General features: G+C 42.4%; 1 protein-coding gene across 3 annotated transcripts in view; it reads left to right on the plus strand.

The window, feature by feature from the left end:
• The first annotated feature begins 4897 nt into the window (after positions 1-4897).
• Positions 4898-19729, plus strand: part of LOC116400383 (protein kinase C epsilon type-like) — a 61420-nt gene continuing 46588 nt past the window's right edge. For all 3 annotated transcript variants that reach the window (XR_004213918.1, XR_004213919.1, XM_031878189.1), the window contains exon 1: positions 4898-6055. Coding sequence is in view for 1 of the 3 variants with exons in the window: in XM_031878189.1 (XP_031734049.1) it covers positions 5708-6055 (348 nt within the window). In the remaining 2 variants the exon portion in view is untranslated. The remainder of the gene's footprint in view (positions 6056-19729) is intronic.

Consider the following 19729-nt stretch of genomic DNA (forward strand, 5'->3'; position numbering starts at 1 on the left):
TGAAAATCATCAAAGGCCCGTCTACTTGTTCTTCAGCATTTTCATTCATGTCGTCAACGTTTTCCGCCTCCGTGCACAAATCTGCGAGTTTAAAGCCCCGCCGGACAACGAACAGTGGTATTAAACCTCGCTGTTAGCCTGTGGGAAATTGGTTTGGCTTGTTGTTATTCCTGCTGCTTGAGTTGGATTCTATTATAGATCGTTTTTTAACCTCCCCCCACGGGCCAAAGTAGGAATATTGATTGGCTTACACAAAGAACCTACTGTGAGGAAAAGGAAAAAAGGAAGAAAAAAAAAACTAATATTGATTTTTGACAGCTTGTTTATAATTAAATAGTGGAATAACTAACTGCACCGGGGGGACGTGGATGAATGAGGATTATGAGGATATGAAGCACACAGAGTGGCTACATGGGATGCCAGTGGTTTTCTGCTCATCATGTTTCCATCCATGCTGATATTAATATCTTCCACAGCCAGCTGTGTGGTGTTTAATAGGGCAGATGTGCCATAAAACATTGTGTATAGACTGCAAATTGTATGAGATCGCAGCCATTTTACTGAGACGAGTAGAAAGAACGCACACACACACACACACACACATGTAGAGGGAGTGCATGGAGAGAGTTAGTGGATGGCAGAGAGAGAATTAAATGAGCCTTGGGAAAAAGATTATAAAAGATTATGATTTATGACTGACGTGTTGGTGTCCCCTGGTGTTTTAAAGCTGCTAATGCACTGATAGAAAAAGACACCGCTGGACCCATCTATTATTCACAAATACATATTCGGAGTCATTTTGTGTCGATGTTTAAGTAAAAAGTTCACTTTTGACCAAAGAAGACATAGTGAGCGATCTAATTTTGACTTCCTGCATCCTCTGGTGGCCTTCATCAACTGATGACGTTCACTCAACGTTACTGTGTACTGACGTGCAAAATTAGAATCTCAGAAAAAGGTTTAAAAAAAGAATAAAAAATGCAAGTCCACTTAATTTTCAAATCTATTTGTTTACATATTTGTCACATGTGGTTGTTGGTTTGAATATGAGTTCAAATAAAACAGATGGCAAATGAAAGACATGGAGGAAGTGGTTTTTAATTGTGATATCCAGATGTTCACAGTAAAAAAAACATGAAATGAATGCAATGGTGCCATTTGCTGTATATTCCTGAAAAAATGTTGGGGGGGGGGGGGGGGGGTATTTTCGTCATATACAGATATGATTTATATTAATAAAGATATAATATGATGATTGCTTGGTAAAATGTATTTTCATATTGTCCAAAGCCAAGTCGCTATTTGATCATGCGATGAGACGGTTCAATGGTGTGTGTGTGTGTGTGTGTGTGTGTGTGTGTGTGTGTACTTGATAACTAGTATCTTCTCCATTTAGTCACTGAACTGACATGAAGATGATCATGGATGACGCTGAAATAATGGTTATTTTTGGTAGGACTTAGAGTAAGAAGTCATTTTAACCAAATGTGAAAACGAGTCCCACAATTTACTGAAAATGAACCCTTAGTTAGTTTGAGAAGATGATTATGTGACTGTTTAGTGGAGTTTATACTCAAGCAAACATTGAGAGAGTGTTAACAGACTGAAGCTGAAATCAATTCAAAGTATCAACTATCGTGTATTTTCATTAAAAAAATAAAAAAGGTTCTCAGGGTAACTATTTAGGAAAGATAAACTGTCTCTCATTGTTGTTGTTTTCTCACTGAACTTCCTCTTTGACTCACACACATTTTCCTTTCATTCCTGCAGCCACAGAAAGTGGAAACAAAAATGTTCCTTTCAAGCTTTATTTTCCTGCAGTCCCGGGTATTTTACTGTTCTGGTGTGACCATGGTAACAGTCGTGAGGACAGCTACAGTATGACCCTGTTTACTGTTACCAAGCCGTGTCCGAGGTGTAAAACAAGCCGAGTGAGAGGGGTGAGAGAGGGGAGAGAGAGGCAGGACGTGGCAGACGTCCCGGGGATTTCCTCGGCCTGTGATTGATTCCTATCTGCAGAGCAGAGACACATTGGCTGATGTGTGTGATGAGAAAACAAGGTGTGCAAATGAGACAGAAGTATGTTCCGTTCAATTAATGGAGAAACGCAGAAAAAAAGAACAGTAGTTCCTGTTACCATGGCCTCCAAACGTTAATAGCTGTATTGTTTGTTTCTCTCAGCAGCCGAAGAAAAATACTGAGACCTTGGTACAAAAATGAAGCTTTTTCTGCATCAAGAGGGTCAAATCTGCTTTTTAAGAACATGAACTTCAGACTGAACTTCCACCAAGCTCACACTAGATGGTAGCAATCACTCACCTGCACCAGCAGCTTTTTTTTCTGGCATTTGTTGTTGCAACTGCCAAAACACAAGAACTGGTATTTGTGGCCCAATTATTGCAACCACACAAGCTCATGGTCATGTAGCGTATCTATTGTCCAGATATGCAAAACCATAAACAGATTCTCTGCTTTATGTTTAAGTCTGACATTTTAAAACACACTTTCTGCAAATAACTACACTCAGTTAGACACTGACTAAAGGCCTGTGTGTGTTATTTGCTAAACACTGCCATTGAAATACCACACTCAATAATCAATCATCTGCACCCAGAATGCACCTGGGATAAAACCCTGTTACCATTTAGATCACTTAGAAATCAGAGCTCGGACATCATGAATAGGATTCAGGTTTGCACAACAATGGAGGACAATAATGCACTTTAATTGCAATATATTTTTATCTACAGTACAATACAGTCACTATGTCGTCTTAAAGTAATTGTGTCTGACACTCTTGTTAATATATGAGCATTAAGAATAAACACATTTGTTTGTTTCCCTGTTGTGTTTGTGTTTATTTGTGTCTATATTTACAACATGAAAAGGCCCAAAACTCTAGATAATAGAGTTTTATACTTTGCACATCAATGTGCAGTTGGCATGTGGGAGCAGCCAAACATATAGAGTTTCATTAACCTCTATGGTGGTGCAGTCCATGGATCCAAACCCTGTAGGAGTACATCATTTGTCTCCTGCATGTGACATTTTTGCGGGAGTTGGTCGCATCACCAAAATATGAAACAGTGCCTTTTTAGACCAAACCTTATCATTTATTTATTGCAGCTGTACAGGAGTTGGTTAAAGCCTGAAATGGCAAACAATCTCCAGGAGGGGTCAGCCACAGTCGGGGTTTAAACATGCTGAGTTGCAACATACTGTGACATCACATTCATCCTCACAGCTGTCTGACACAATATTTACATCATGTTTTTTTACAGGGTCCTCGTGCAACGTGGGTCATCTCTGAGGGCCCCTGTCTCCTGAATGGTGGGGGATTGATCAGACTGCACTCTCTTATGCAGGTTCACATGTAACATTTTGTCCAAATCGAAAGGGTCGAGGTCAGAAAGTAATCGATGATTAAAGCCCGAGTCATCCATACTCTCTTCACTTTGCTTTTGATTCTCTATTCTGTCGAGCACAAATAGTCTATAGTGTATTTAAAGGAAACTTGTCTGTAGATTTTAAAGATATCTTGGCTGCAGTTGTTATATTTTCTCAAACTATAACCAACTTATTTTGGGTTTAACGAGAGAGATTTGCGGAGAAATCTGGTGATGCATTTTGTAATGAAAGTCTTTGAGCAAACTCAGGAGACAGAGAGTTGATTCTCTGTTTCTCTCTCTCTCCATGATGTGATGTCTGATGTTTCCACTGTGCACACCGCTGTGTCAGCATGCTGGCTGTGCAGATAAATGTGCTGCACTTTGTGAGGATGGTGACTAGCTGTTGGCCTTGTGCTGTCTGTCAGGTGCAGCGTGCTCCTGCTCTAATGTCACTATTAGACACATTCCTGTGTTTCACTTTCATGGATGCAATCCATATTTTGTCTATTATAAAGCATTATAAAGTTTTACGATCAAATTCCCCCTCACATGCTATGTCTGCCACAGCATGCAGACTTTCATTTTACTCCCGGTGGATTATTCAAAACAATGATTTTTACAGTGGTCTATTTTAAAGAAGGTGGGCATGTCATACTTGTGATATTGTTTTTCTCAGGTGGAGGTGAACTCTGTTTTTACATCTTCATTCTTGGTTCTCAAACTGCAGGCAAAGTTGATGGACAATGTTTTTCCTCATGTTGGATTTTTAATGTGAAAATGTCGGCCATGTTATCTGCCCAGAGAACTGTTTTTGTTGCTGCTGTTTACATTCCTGATGATGCAACTTTTTTTTTTGAAATGCTCTACACCGGAATGTGCTACTGTTTTTGTTTTGTTTGTCATGTGTTTGTCTTGTGCCACAAATGGGCTACAACTGAATTTTGTTCTGCATGTTGCATAATGACAATAAATGATCCTTGAATCCTTAAAACTTACAGTAAAAACAACTGAGTTCGATTCTTGATTGACCAAATTCAAGCCCTGAAAGTCGGTTGTGTTCCACAATCTTCCCTCATCCAGCAGTGATCATGAGGTTAAACAATGAAGTTGCTGTATGTTTAATACTTTTTTCTTTCTTAGATCACACATTCAGACAAAATATACCCACAAAACTGTGCGGATATATTGATTTGTTCTAAAATATTCATGAGCCTGATTTGAGATAATGGGTTTAGATGTTTTAATACCGAGGCACACACAGAGAGCTGCTCACAGCGTGGTCATGACTCATGTGGCTAATAGATAGTCAAATTCCATGCATGCCTCACATATCCCGAACCCAAATTCCCCTAAGGTCTCTTCTTTTTATTATCATTATGTTTTTTTTCATTTGGCATTTATTAAGTGGATGAATGGGCTTAAAGTATGAATGAGCTTCAGTCATGTGCTTCATATTGCAGACAATTCGGAAAAAGATACTTCACACCTGTTTCCCTGCATTTTCTACAGTTTCGCGTGCACTACGGGAGCTGCAGCGGTGTCTCTCCTCTCCTCTCCTCTCCTCCTCTCACCCAGCTGCTGCTCCAAAACCGCCTCCCTAGTCTGGGTTGCGTCGCACTCCCCCGTCTGTCACACCAGGCTTCGAGGAAATCTGACGTATTTTTCGCATTTCCTGCACCAGAGAGAGAGAGAGAGAGAGACGGAGACAGCGAGCAGTGTCGAGACACAGACAGGGAGAGAGAGAGAGACGGAGAGAGAAAGAGACGGAGAGGCAGCCAGAGGTATATCCACGGGAAGTTAAGATCAACAGCTGTGGCTGAAACCAGTCCGAGCACAAGGAACCTACCTACCTACCTACCTACCTACCTACCGCCGTAATCTGCCCCTCCCCTCCGCCTCTGCGGCGGTTCTTCACGCTACACCAGCCGCTGTCTGGTCGCAGCGGTCCGGGCTCGAACATCCCCCCCGGTGCGCCACGGCGGCTGTGCCAAACAGTCCTCTTGGAGCCTCCCATCTACCGCCACACGGTGCAATGCAGCACGGGCTCGGGGTTGTAAAGAAAGTCGGAAGTAAAGAACAACATGACTGACGTGTTTGTGTTTTTTTCCTCACTGTTGGTAGCTGTTGTTCGTGTTTCTTCCGTGCACTTCTAAGGAAGGTTCCCCCTCCGGTTACCGGTCGTTTCTGTCGCTGCAGTTTATTTTTTTGAGGGGGAGTATTTGTAAGGATTTACAGCATCTGCCTGGAGGACCGCCGGTGAACAGAGAGGAGAAAGGTGAGGTGTTTCCATCAGAGAAGGTTGCGACCGCCGCGCTGCCATGGTGATCTTCAACGGGATGCTGAAGATCCGGATCCGCGAGGCGCTGGACCTCAAGCCCACGGCTTGGTCCCTGCGTCACGCCGTCGGCCCCAAGACCCAGACCTTCCTGCTGGACACGTACATCGCCCTGAACGTCGACGACTCGCGCGTGGGCCAGACCTCCACGAAGCAGAAGACCAACAGCCCCGCGTGGAACGACGAGTTCACCACGGAGGTCCACGACGGCCGCAGGATCGAGCTGTCGGTCTTCCACGACGCACCGATCGGATGCGACGACTTCGTGGCCAACTGCATCATCCAGTTCGAGGACATCCTGCACAACGGGAGCAAGCACTTCGAGGACTGGGTAAGAAGACAGGGATGTGACACTGGAGCACAGTTACTTGGTATACAATAATAAGAGCAAGAACACATTCATCCACATTATGGATGTTTTCTTAATCAATCAATTCATTTATTTTTGTCTGTACAATTTCAGAAAATAGTGAAAACACACTAAACTTGATCAGAGGCTGTTTGAATAGCTTGGTTTGTCTGACCAAGAAATATTCAATTAATAATGACTTTCAGATGAGACATTCTGCTCACATTTGATAAACTGACTGTAGACTTACTCGGGAAAGTCTTAAAACTAGATTTTGACAATATAAGACGAGTCCATACACGATTAACCAATAATACAGGACCCATTTTAGTTATTCTAATACTTCGGGCCACATATTTCAAAATAATTCAACAATCAATCAAGTTGACACCTAACCTGAGCCTTTCATGTAATCCAGCATTGCCTCAGAGAAGCTTGAACCACTGAATGAAGGCATTTTAGCTCGATAAACAATTTCTCTCTCACACAAAATTGTTGATTAATTTGCTTTTGATCAGCCAACCGAATAACTGAAGGTAGTTTCGGCCGTACAACATTACAAAAATAAAGTCTTTCACTGGAAAAAAAACTGAACTAAAGCAGGAACGTGTGAGTCTATGGAAGCCCGGAAAAAAAAGATGAAAATGTTAAGACTGGTCAACACAAGTCATTATTGTGAGCTATTACATACATTTCTCTATAATTAAGACATAAGTATATCTCAGTAGTAGTGATATCTCAAAATAATGACTTAAAATCACATTATTTTATCCATGGATCAAAAGGGGAAATCAGAATGTTATAAATATGACTAAGTAAGGACAGCATTAATTACATTTCCTTGACCACTTTAGAGCAAGCTGGAAACACAGCTCTGACATATTACCACCTCTATAAAATAGCTAAGGCAAACACGTGAGCAAATATTTGTACAGCAACATTATCACTCAAGGGAAGTCTTATTACTAATTCTCTCTGTAGCTCCTTTTCGGTCCTCTATGAGGCAGAGAATCCCCCAAAAAGAGGGGAAATCTCTGGCTCTCCAGCTGCTAAATATTCCGCTAACATCAGGGTCACACTATAGTAACGTTGTGGGCTGTGAAACGAAAACGATGAGCTCAAGAGACGTTGGTCTGTGGGGACTTGTAGTCTTTCACCACAGATAGGTGCCTGTACGTCGCTTTTATTAGATTGTGAAAAAACAACATTATTGAATTTGTACACATGCAGGATTTCTGCATAGTAAACGTTGTTGTCCTGCAAGGCTGGCAGAAGATGATGCACACAACAGGAGTCACTGCACACACACACACACACACACACACACACACACACAGAGTGTAGGTGCTGTTACCTTTGTTGTGCTCTTGTCAGACGAACCAGTGACCCACAGCAGAGCTACAAAAAGGCGAGGGAGGGTGCGGTTAGGCCGCATGCGTGATACGCACCGACGCAGCGGCACGAATAGAAGACGCTCATTGTTGTCTGAAGCTGCCAAAGCAGACGGATGTTTGAGTGTATTATTGATGAGGCCATCAGGTCCATTAGTGACAGAGACAGAGAGAGAGATAGAGAGAGAGAGCAAGATGAAAGAGAGGAAGATGATGAAAGAGGAGGACAGGATGGAGAAAAGAAAGTCAAGCTCTAAGCGTATTCCTTTATGGCGGCAATCCGTCCGTCAGGCTGTAGAAGCTGCGTGACGCTTCACATGTTTCGACGGTAAAGATTCGGTTCTTGACGAAGGATTTTGGAAGCAGATGAAAGCGACTGTCAGTGTTGGCATCCTTTGACAAAGCCTGGGGAAACCTTCTACTAGTCGGATCTCTGAGTTGACACCAACCAAACACAGTATTTTAAACCTGAAGTAGTTTTTAAGGCCTCTAATTGATTTCAAGTCAGAAGACCCTGAAAAATGATCTCACTATCTCATCTTTTTCCACTCACTGTAATGAAATACAGTATATATTAGCAGCCTGTGTTTTTGTTGGAGCACGTTTCAACGCGCACCCATGGGCCCCTTTAGGTTGAACGTGTCTCGACTTAAGCTGGATCATGTATTGTGTCATCTCAGACAAAGCAAACACTTGACATCACCTGGAGGCAGCTGAAGAGTTAAGTGTGGTTTCTGCTGATGACAAAAAGCCTGTCAGGGAATGGGGTTTTCATCATCTTCAGAGCAGTCTTCTAGTCGTCTCCAACGACCTCCAACCTTTCTCAGAAAGAAGTGCACGTGTGTTTAGGTGTGTCGAGTTTAGGGAAGATATATTTTTTGAAAATACCAATATGCTGCTGGGCGGACAAGTAACGCTGGAAAAAATTGAAATGAGGTCGGTGTAAAGTGTCTTGGTGCTGCCGCTGTACGAATGGGACGAAGACAGAATCAAAGGCAGAGATAAAGGTGGGACTTTGTTGCCGAAACAGACTGCACCAAACCGGAGCGTGTGCAAAAATGAATGTGCTGGAAATAGTTTGATAAAATAACAATACCATTAACAACTCTTCCAATCATGGAGGTGTGAGAATTGTTCTTCAGCTGCAGAAACCCAGTTAAAGGCAGCGTTGCTATTCTTCTTCAACAACATTTTGATATTCGGGTTAACATTTTTTCGTTACATCCTGACATCATTCCATCAATCAAATGTTCTGACAAAAAAAAGGAATCAAATCTGTGGTTGTTTGATGTCATCAGGCCTAATTATAACGATTAGACAGGCTACCTACCTGGCTGCTCGTCACCGTCACCAAAAGCTGCTTGCTCGACAGCTGTGAGTAGACTTACAATAACCGTGTTCGTTGTTTACGTTCATAACGTTCATAGTTTTGGGGGAGTGGCTTTGGACGGAGGCCTGAAGGGATTGGCTGTCAGTGTTGCAGACTTTGCGACTTTCTTGCTAGATTCAGGAGCTTTTGGAGCGAAGGCTGCTATAGCTACTTTCATCTAGCATACTAGAGCTAGTTTATCTAGATGACCCTAGCCTTAACAGTGTCTGTATTTGAAAACACCGTGCGACGTCCGCCATTGCTAACAGTATCCGCTGTGTGAGCTATGGCACCACTTCTGTTGGCATGTCCGCATGAACCAACACGTGCTGCAGGACGTAAACCCTCTCTGTGATCCGAGCGCCTTACTTCTCTGCTACCACTGATGTCCACAGCTTTGCATACGAGCATGAAAGCATCATACTCTGGAAGAATTTCAGAATAAGAAGCCGTATTCCAGGACAGTTGACTTAAAAGTTTCTCGCCTTGCTGAGAAGAGTGTAGGAGATAAAGTAGATGAAGGAGAATGGTATTAGGAAGAGCAGTGTTTGGAAGTGGAGTTCAGTTCAGTGTGGATCTGGTCTCTGTTTCTTCCTTTCATCCTCTGACCTTGCCTGAGCAAAAAAACCTTAATTGGTAGGATGTGGTCGTAAACGCCTCCGACTCTCTCTGGTCCAGAGTCAACAACTACAAAAGTTATTCTTTCCAAAGATAAAGCTCATTCCGCTTAGATGTAGAAGCGATACCATTCATCTTCAAATTTCATCTTTTTTTTCACTGAGAGTATGATCCTATGATGATATGAATGTAGGACACGTAACTCAGCGATACCATTAGGTTGATGAAGAACCACGTGATTGTAAATCAGTGCTCCTGAATACAAGGCTAGATTGTTATTTTTGTGAGGCTGCGGATTTTTGTCTGGAACGTTCCCATATTAAAGAAGTTAATTTTTATATCCTTGCAAAGACGAAATACTCAGGAGAAGGAGGATCAAGTTACGTGCAAAGCCACAATAACATGGACCACAAATCATAACGTGCACGTTGTTTGCTTCATGGCAATGCTTCAGTATGTTGTTATGTTAAAAACACATGCTGAGCAGAGAATCCTGACGTTTCAGTATTCAAATATAAAAATACATAATATTTAGAACAGGTGACTCAGCTATATAGTTTCCCTGTCCGTCTTCCAGGAAGTGAGAGCTTCACACGGGGAGAGTGGTTAGTCAGCAAAATGTTATTGTATCATATTTCATTATCATGTGGAAAACGTTTTCTTTCGCCCTTTCTCACAAAACGTGGTGTGTGCTTTGGTTTTATCACGGCACAACCAGTCGAAACAATTGAGTGGATTACTGAACAGATGTGTTATAAACTGGAAGTGCATCTCTCTGGAAGTAACAAAAGCTAAAGCGTGTTCAGAGTGTTTAGACAAGCAACAGAAACGATGTTTTTTGGAGTGAAAATCCGCACAAATTGTAGCCTCTATGTGCTTGGCATTTTATAGAGTAAATTGTTTATTGAATACTTGAAAAAAATCTCAGCGGAGTAGATAAAAAGCTTTAGCCGTCAGCAGTCTTTTTATTTATGTTGTCAGACTGAGAAACAGGTTCATTCGGGGTCAGAGTAAAAGCACCACTGCCCTCAAACGCTCCACCAGCTCCACGTTCTGCTCTTTGTTTCTCTGAATCCATTTTATACTCCCTCTCCTCTGATAACACTTTCCTTTAGTCTGTAGCACAGACAAACTCTGTATCCTTAGGGACATAAACAGCGTGGCCCAAGAACAGTGCATACAATAGTCTGATTATCCATGTTGAATCTAATAACACCAAAGCATTTGGATTATTTGGACTATGAGTTCATATCGCGTGCTGAAAAAGAGGCTCTCAGCTAAAAAGCTCTAGGTTGTGCTGATCTGTTCTCTATGAACCTGAAGATGATACAGTATCTACACCAGCTTGGAAACATAGAAGCATCAGTTGGTATTTGGAGGAAATGCTCAGAAGCTGGTATTTCAGTTAATGAGAGCGTGTGGACAGCAGCCTAAATCTCATGTTAAGACAAGTACAGAAAACTCCAAAAGTAAAAATCTGAATGACACTGCTCTCCTACAAGCCTGTACACGGCCTGTCGACAATCACCTCCAGCAGAAGATGATGTGAGCTGAAATGTGAGCTCATTATTCCAGCATGCATGACGAAGAATAATCTACCATATGAAAATGATTATCAATTTTTATTGATACCCAGCACGGCTCATAGGAAAACCTATAAGGGCCATGTTTTACCCAAACCGAATTTCCCCACTAAATGCCTTTTTACAGAGATGTTGCACCGCAAATCAACATGCTAAGAGTTCACTGATCACAACAATCAAGAACCAAATAATATGATGAACAAAATGATAATCAATAAGAGGAACTTAAAACGTGAGAGCTTGCCCATCTTAGTCGATTAGTCGACTCATCGGTTGTGTTGTCCTCGCTCAACTGAGATTTCTGCGTTTTTTTTAATGCCGAATTACGTATTTCCAAGAAACCCATGAGCTCATCTCTGGTAAACACAAGATTTAGAGTGATTGTTTATTAGTTGATTAAGAATTTCTGTGATCGAGGACGGCCTGACAAAACACAGATGCCCCCCCCCCCCGAGACAACGTGTGATGATAGTTGTGGTCATCCAAAAACTTACAGATAGGAAAAGCACATCTAACGGGCTCGTTTGATCTTCAGTCGTGCCGGTTGAGCCTGTTTCGGCTGAGATTTAGAAAGAACGGCGAAAGAAGGGAAGAGAAGAAAAAACATGCAGTGACTGGTGTCCATGAGACACGAAAAGGAGATCAGATTCCTGAATCTGTCACGAATTTCTGCCCTGCACTGAACAGTGATTTCATGTGTAGGCAGCCGCCTTGTTCCAACTTGTCATTAAAGAGCGGAGCGGAGAGGGAAAACAAGTGTTTGATTTGACTACACAGGGGGGGGGGGCATGTTTAAATGTTCAAAGACATGTTTTTCTTTGCAGTACCACCGGGGACAAGAATGCAGGAATGATGACATTTATAATTAAATGTTTTGTTCTTGTATAAAGGCATGGAACGTATTAAAGCGTGAACCAAGGTTTCATGATTTAGCCCATAAATGATGTGTGCTACATCACAGCTCGTCATTGTGCACACCATGCTTCTGTGTTCTTAGAAACCGCTGCTTTATATTTATTTCAGTATGAAAATCGATGAGACTTCCCTGATTCTCCCCCTCTTAAACGATTACAAACCTGCTTTCACATTTGCTTTTTAGTGACCCTGAGCGTAGTGATACAGTAACCTTCATTATATTATCCGAGGCTGATCAATCCAGCAGGTCAGGGCTAACTGCTCCAGAGAGGTGTGGACTAAAAGTCTTTGTTTTAGACTCAACTTGGGAATAAATGTCAGGTGAACTGGAGCGAAGACACTGTAAATATAAAGCAGGATGAACGTCTGTGTGAGGGAGAAACCTGACACCTGGGTTCCGGTTGCAATAATCTGGAAGCATACTAATTCCCCCTCTTTTGAAGCCATGGCTAATGTTAAAGTATATCTCTTTTTCTCCTCTCTGCTCTGTGTGCACCTCACACTTTAGATCGTCTATTTACCTGATTGGTGGGGACGTGATGGGGACGTGTTATGCAGACGGAGGGAGGTGGAGGACGGATTTGTTCTGTCCGCTGATACTTCAGTCGCGGCTCTTCTCATAGTTAATTTCAGTCAAAGTTCACCAGAGTGAGTGGTCTGTACACGAGTACTCCACTATGAACACGCATCCTACGTGGTCACACTCGGGTGGAAAGAGCTCCTTCACTTAACTGATTGTTGCTTTTTAGTGAGGCGAACAATACAGCGACACCGTTTACATCTCTGACTGCTCTTCTCTCTCTCTCTCTCTCTCTCTCTCTCTGTCGATCCTTCACTACCTAAATACCTTTTTTTGAGCATCAGTGGCATCTTTGCCAGCTTTCATGTTTTCCAGCTGTGGTTGTAACACTGTTAGTGTGGTGCTGTGACAGGAGCAGGCAGAGGGAAAGTCCACTGAACCGGAGAAAACAGACACACACACACACACACACACACACACAACCACACACGTTCAGCTTTGGCTGACGAGTTAACAAGTGGGATACAGCGACAAGTTCCCATGTCAATGAGGGACCTCCCCCGTCACCGAGGCAGTGACTGTACTGTCCGTTCCAGTCATCCGAGGAATGTGGAGCACGCCGCCGTCTCGCTGCAGATTGTAATTACGCGTTTTCGTTCTCATGCAAAGACGTTTAAGCACCAGGAAGAACGAGAGCAGCTTCTTTGCAGTGATTCTGAACCTGGTGATGGTTCCCTGCCTTGCTCAAAGGCACGTTTTCTGCTGTCATTCAGTAGAGCAGAACGCTTAACAGCTGCTACAAAACACGTAAAAAAAAGAGCTGCAATTTAGATTAAATGTAATTTAGCTGATTAACCTCTAAGAAGGGTTGGAAGAAATTACTATTTATATAAGTTGATATCAATTTGTCCACGATCAGAAATGTTTCCATACCGTGTATCCCTTTTTTTTTTTATATGTGAGGTTTGTTGCAAAGCAATGAGCAGGACTACTTAATGCCAATATATATATTCCTCACAGCTGTGACTTTGTCCCATCGGAGCACAGAGCGCTCTTTAAAGAGGAGTGATATGAAAAGATAAAGATGATGCTCGTGCTGCAGGTGGAACTGTGAAACAGACAAATGGTCAGTCGTTTTTTTTTCGCCAGCATCGTACACACCAATATTGTTTGTTTACATTCTTGTTCCAGGAAGTCGGTCCCTAGCACCTCCTTCCCCATGACAACACGCACGTCGGGAAAGATGATGATGGTGATGGTGATTTGACCGGTCATGGACAGACAGAGATATTGTGTATGGTCTGAACACGGCATGAAAGCCACTTAAACATTCTCCTTGCAGTGCAGTTTGGTTTTGGAGTCTCTGTAAACTCTTCTACAGACAGAAAAGGAGGAAGCGCTCGTGGCCCGCTCTCTTCTTGACCCTGTTTCTCTGCGGGCCGTAGAAGAGGGGTGTCCTCTCTGTGGACCGAAGGAAACGGGGGCAGGGCTGTATGTGTGTGTGAGTCTAATATTAGAGCCAGTGTGTTTGAGTCACACGGTAGGCCCTACTTCCTGTTTTCAACTGTCCCAAGTTTACTTCCCAGAGAAAGACTGGAAGAGAGAGAGAGAGGGATGGCTCCCCAGGTGCCCCCCCCTGCAGCTTGTGTTATCTTTCATGTATCTGCCGTCCTGTCCGTGTACAGTATGTCACTTGCAGTACGACACAGTACAGTGTAGTCACACAGATGTGGAAGGAATGCAAGATGAAGAAATGAGCTTCTCTTGCTTTTCCTGCTGCTGCTGTCGGCACCACTGGGCTCTAACTAAACGTCTCACAGCAATAGAAGTTAAATAGGACATACGTTTGTATTTCACCATGTAATTGTTCTGTCAGAGAGGCGATTCTTCAAGGATTTATTGTATTTCATCTCTAAAGGTCTTTCCTGTTGTTTTTTGCTTTGTCTCTTACATCTTCCTGTCTTGTTTTGAGCTGATTGCACCTCTGTTGTTGTGCTTTATTATGATCATATTGATGGAAATTTAGACCGTCGGTAAGGCACAGATAGTCTTTAAAACAGCCACTGGAAGGCCTCCAAATCTTCTAATGTGTAGTTTTTCTTATTAACTAAAATAATTGAATATGCAATTGAATTTGTGTTAAAACACACATAGTGAGCAATAGAGTGTGTGTGTGTGATTGTTTTTATTCATGTGAGTAGAGAAAATCACGAAAAAGGAGGAAAACATTTCCACCTTGCATCTTTTTTTTTTTTTAAATTCCTTCAAAAGAATGTTTGCCAAAAGGAACTTTAAAGTGAAATAAGTGAGCTAGAAGTACAAAATACTGTTGACCTCATCTGCTTACTTTATGAGGGAAACACTCGCATTCGATAACCACAAAGTGCCATGTCAGCCGAAACCACGTTATCTAGAACATAGACGCGGATGTGATGTTAGCACACTGTGTTCAAAGAGAAGAAAGAAGCGATCAGCACATCGGAGCGCTGACATGCTGCAGTCAGAGCTTATGAAACAGGCCGAGTGAAGTTTACAAATCACAGTTCCAAGTGGAAAGAGGTCAAGCGTCTGTGGAATGTCTGCAACATAAATCACCGGTGAGCTCCACACGGCAGACTCAAACTTAGCGAGGAGATGTCTCCGTTTCCTCACAAACAGGATGAGAGAAGAGAAAACACCCCGTCATTCTACACACACACACACACACACACACACACACACACACGCACTTACAAAGGGTACATTTCTAACGCATTAGATGAAAACCCTTTTATAATCATCGCTAATGGATTGATGCATTATAAATCGATTGGACAGTGCTGCTTTAAGTGATTTGCCTTACAGAGGTAATGTGTTTGATGCAGCATTATATTCATCATATACAGAAGCGTTCCTCAACCACTGTATTACACAAATACACACAACAGTTCTGTCTTCATCCCAGGTTGGGAACTCAACTTATAGACATATTTTATTTGTGTTAAAAGGGGACAGATTTGTCTCACAACTAGTGTATTTTGTGCCAAATGGTGCCTTTTTAGACAGTGAACTCGTTGACTGTCAGACATTCAACCTGCAGTTTTAAAGTCACTGAGTCTGGTTTTGGAGCTGTGAGTAGCTCCTCCGCTCTATTGTTCATTGCTTTGTTTTACAGACAGCTTGCTCAATAATCGTTCAGTCTGCTCACTGGCATTTGGTTCAAGTCCACTTAATTCTGTGCCATTTTGTAAGAGCTGCAAAGTTAAGTTCCTCAATCAATTAGTCTATCAGGTCACTAAATATTATGATAATTGAACGTTTCAGTCATTTCTTTCAAGCTAAAACAGCCCAACATTCTCCGGTTTCAGCTTCTTTTTCTTTGCTGCTCGTCGTCGCCACATGTGATGGTATCACAAACATCTTTGGGTTTCGGTTTGATGGTCTGATCAGAATTTAGAGGGCATTTCTCAATTTTCTTGATTGATAACTTGAGAAAAACAACAGTTGTTATCGTTTCTGCACCTATACTAAAAAATACCTACATGCCAGTGATGTAGTCCTCATAAAAAGATGTATATATATGCAGGCGTATCAGTGTGGCTGCACACTCTTTTCAGTTAGGCATCCATTAGTAGGTATAATACCAATGCAACATAACTAGCATGATATTATTCTGTTTACACATCTATTCTATTGTCAGTTACAGTAAAACTAAGTCTGCTCATATATCTGACTAACTATTCTGTACCAGATTACAATTATTTTCCACTTTCTGATACCCAGTGATAGGACACATTTGAGTGGGTACCAAAACAGTATCAAGGTTAAATACTCGGGTTTAAAAGACATGCTGCATGTTCACTTTCATGGTCGCATGATCACATTTAGTCAGTAAGCGACTTGTACTAAAGGCTAAAGAAAACCCCCCACACTCACAGGTCTCCTCCTCTTCTATAACTCCCCCGAGACGTCTGCCCCTCTCTCTGTGTTTATCTGTCCAGTCAGTCTATAGCTGTAGGTCTCTGTGAGGATGCATGCAGCCACATGACTCCGGCTTGACTCGGGCTCATGTGATACTGCAAGAGCTTTGGGACAGCTCTCGCTCTCTGTGTGTGTCTCAGAGGAGTGCGTCTCGGTGTGATTAGGTTCAAATGAAGCTCATAAAGCCTCAGTTGACAACATGTGACGTTAATGATTGAATAAACCTCAGTCAGAGATATAAAAGTTTTTTTTCTTTTAAATGCTGGAAGGTCCCTTAACATGTCCACAGACACGTCCTTTCCTGGGGCACCCGATGACGTTTCCTTGAGTGGAAAAGTCCCTTCTATACATGTGATATACAATTCACCCCTCTAAGCACTTAACAACCCCCAAGCAGGACTGTCTTCAAACTTCCTCCTGGTGCTCGTAAAGCGATGCTCTTCGTCTGTACTGTGTCTCGTCACTTAATGACTTAAACAAGTGGAGTCTGTATCACAAGTAATTGTCCGTCATTCAGAGCCATCCATTTTGAAAAAGACAACTATTTATTTTTCCTTTTCTTATTTTCTCCCGGTTAAAGGGTTTGGGGAGGGGGGGGGGGGGGGGGAGCCAAGTGACGTACGGTGAATTCGAAATGCAAAAAAAAGACGGATTCTAATATATCGTGTATTAGAGACTTTATTTACATGTTGTACATGAACCATTGAGAGTAGATTGCCGCTACAATATCTTGGACCTCCTCCTCCTCCTCCCTCATCAACCCTTCCATGAGTCAGTTCGAGGTTGATGTACATTTCTCTCCTCCAGCTCTCTTCCGTTGCAATGATCTCTATCTCCATCTGTGTGAAACCACAGAGAAAACACCAACTGCCGCTCTTTGCACAGATGCATATTTGAACTTGCACATACAGCGCATACAAATATTGGCAGAGAGGACCTCGGAGGCATATGTGCACACTGTAGGTGACCAAAACAATCACTTTGTGCCACGCTACGACAGATGCATCTGTTGGACGATCCAAATGGATGGATTGCAGTTTCTAATATCTCAGACTTTAAAGTGCAGAGGGGTAAGTCGAGGTGGAATAGACTGCAGCAATCAGTAGTCATCGTTCACTCACCGTCTGAGCCACAAACCTGCACAGCATAAAACAACTGCTGCTCAGCATTGGCTTCAGCATGCTGATCGACACCAGAATAACAATTGTTTTTTTATGATCTTAACTTCCCAATGTTCCCCCTCCAACCAAAATGACCAGAATAGAGCATGTGGGACATAAATCAGCCAGCAGCTCTTGTCTCTCTCTGTACCAGTGAGTGGGTAGAGCTGATAACTGGTAGCCCTGCATTACTGAGATAAATGTATCCATGTTGTCAAATCCTCGTTCATGCTGTTTTTGTCTCTGAGAACTGGGTGAACAGTGTCGTCCGGCTGCAAATGGTGTGATCCATTAAAGGCGACAATCTGTGTTAGAATCATTTGAGGTTGACAAAATGTGAATAAAGTGAAAGCAGTAAGAGTAACGCCTTATTTATACTGGTTTACGGAGCCCGCAGAGACGTGACGGAAACCTCCCGAAAAATGTGACTATACATGCCAGGCACCGCAGACATTGCCGCTGAAGTTTGATTGGACACCAGAGCCTCATCATCATCCAACTCTTCCATACATTTAGTTTATTTACAGCTCTGGAGTTGTGTTGGGCCACACGTCGTCAGAAAGAAATGACATGCTAAGCACAATCCAACGCAGTATGTCGAACACATAGAAGCCACAGAAGTATAAATCAGACATTGTTTATCCTTGTTGCTCATTTGCTTATCGTGTAAAATTACACTAATACAGAGTGCTACAAAGATTAAGAATAAATATATGCGCCAGAAAGATTGATTTTGAATGCTAAAGGTGAAGAATACACGTGATACTTAATTTAAGCTAACAAAACAACCTTCTCCTTACTGTACAATTAACTGAAGTCTCATGTTCATATGAGGCAGAGAAACTGTCTGTGTGCGTGTGTGTGTGTGTGTGTGTGTGTGTGTGTGTGTGTGTGTGTGTGGCACCATATCTGGCTTGTTCACAATGCTGCAGCATCACTTACTCAACAGGGACAAATTGGGCATAGACAGACACGGCTAAACAGGACAGGCATGAGTGGCTGCAGACAGGAGGCTGTGTGTGTGTGTGTGTGTGTGTGTGTGTGTGTGTGTGTGTCTTCGCGGCTGCTTGTGTTTGTTTGAAGTAGAGACCATCTGTATGAAATTATCCTCCAGTACCTGAATGTGTGTGTGTGTGTGCTGCATCTCATCTGTTCTGCTCGTAGCTGGTTCTCTTTATTTATGTGTGTCCATTTGTTCATCATGAATTGACGAACACATCGACGGTAAGAGGTGTTCATTTCAGGGCGTCCATTACTGCTGCGTTCTGTGGGATATTTCAAGGTGCACTCAGCAGTCTGCTCCCTTTAGAGGTTGCAGTTTCTCTCTTGACCGTACGGCCAGTCTTTCTATTGTTGTGAGGACTTTTATTTATGACTTTTAGACCTCGAGAGAGTGAGGAACATTTGTCCAGTCCTCACTTCATGAAAGGCGGTTTAAGGGTTAAGTCTCTTATTTAATGGTTGCAGATCAAAATCAGTTTATTAGTCATGGTTAGTTCTACTTGGTCTGTAAAAACTGTTGTATAATGTCGCCTGTGGCTTTGGAGGAGCTTTGTCAAGCCTGAGAAAATAACTAAGGACTACGAGGGACTGAAAGGCAGAGTGTCTCTGCCTCTGCTGCTTGGATTTTAATCTTTTTTTCTCTCTCTTGCAAGTCTGCAAACTTTATGGAAGTCCACACTAGTTGACTTTGGACAATACTAGAGTACCGATGGTGTGACACCTCATTCATTTTTTCGGTAGTATCAAAAACTGTCAGAAAGTTGTAATCGAATGTCAGGGTGTCTGAGTTTTAACCTTCTTTACTTCTTCTTTTATTTAAGATCTTGATTGAAATCATCACTTTGTCTACTTTAGACTTAAAATGACATGGGCAATCCAACAAAAGTCAGATGTTGTCTGTAACGAATGAACTTCAAATGATTCCTAGCCCTAACAAAGGGTTAGTTTTAAGAGGTGCTATTGCAATGAGGGTCCTCACAAGCATAGCAGTTGAAAGGTGTGTGTGTCTGTGAAGGGTCTGCAGTGTGTCACTCCACAGAGGCCGTGTGCTCTCTGTCACTGAGGACAGATGAAACACAATGTCCTCCCTGTTCTCTCTCTCTCTCTCTCTCTCTCTCTCTCTCTCTCTCTCTCTCTC

The sequence above is a fragment of the Anarrhichthys ocellatus genome, unplaced genomic scaffold (assembly GCF_004355925.1).
Source record: "Anarrhichthys ocellatus isolate YVR2014 unplaced genomic scaffold, GSC_Weel_1.0 scaffold3, whole genome shotgun sequence".
In the NCBI taxonomy this organism is placed as follows: Eukaryota; Metazoa; Chordata; class Actinopteri; order Perciformes; family Anarhichadidae; genus Anarrhichthys; species Anarrhichthys ocellatus.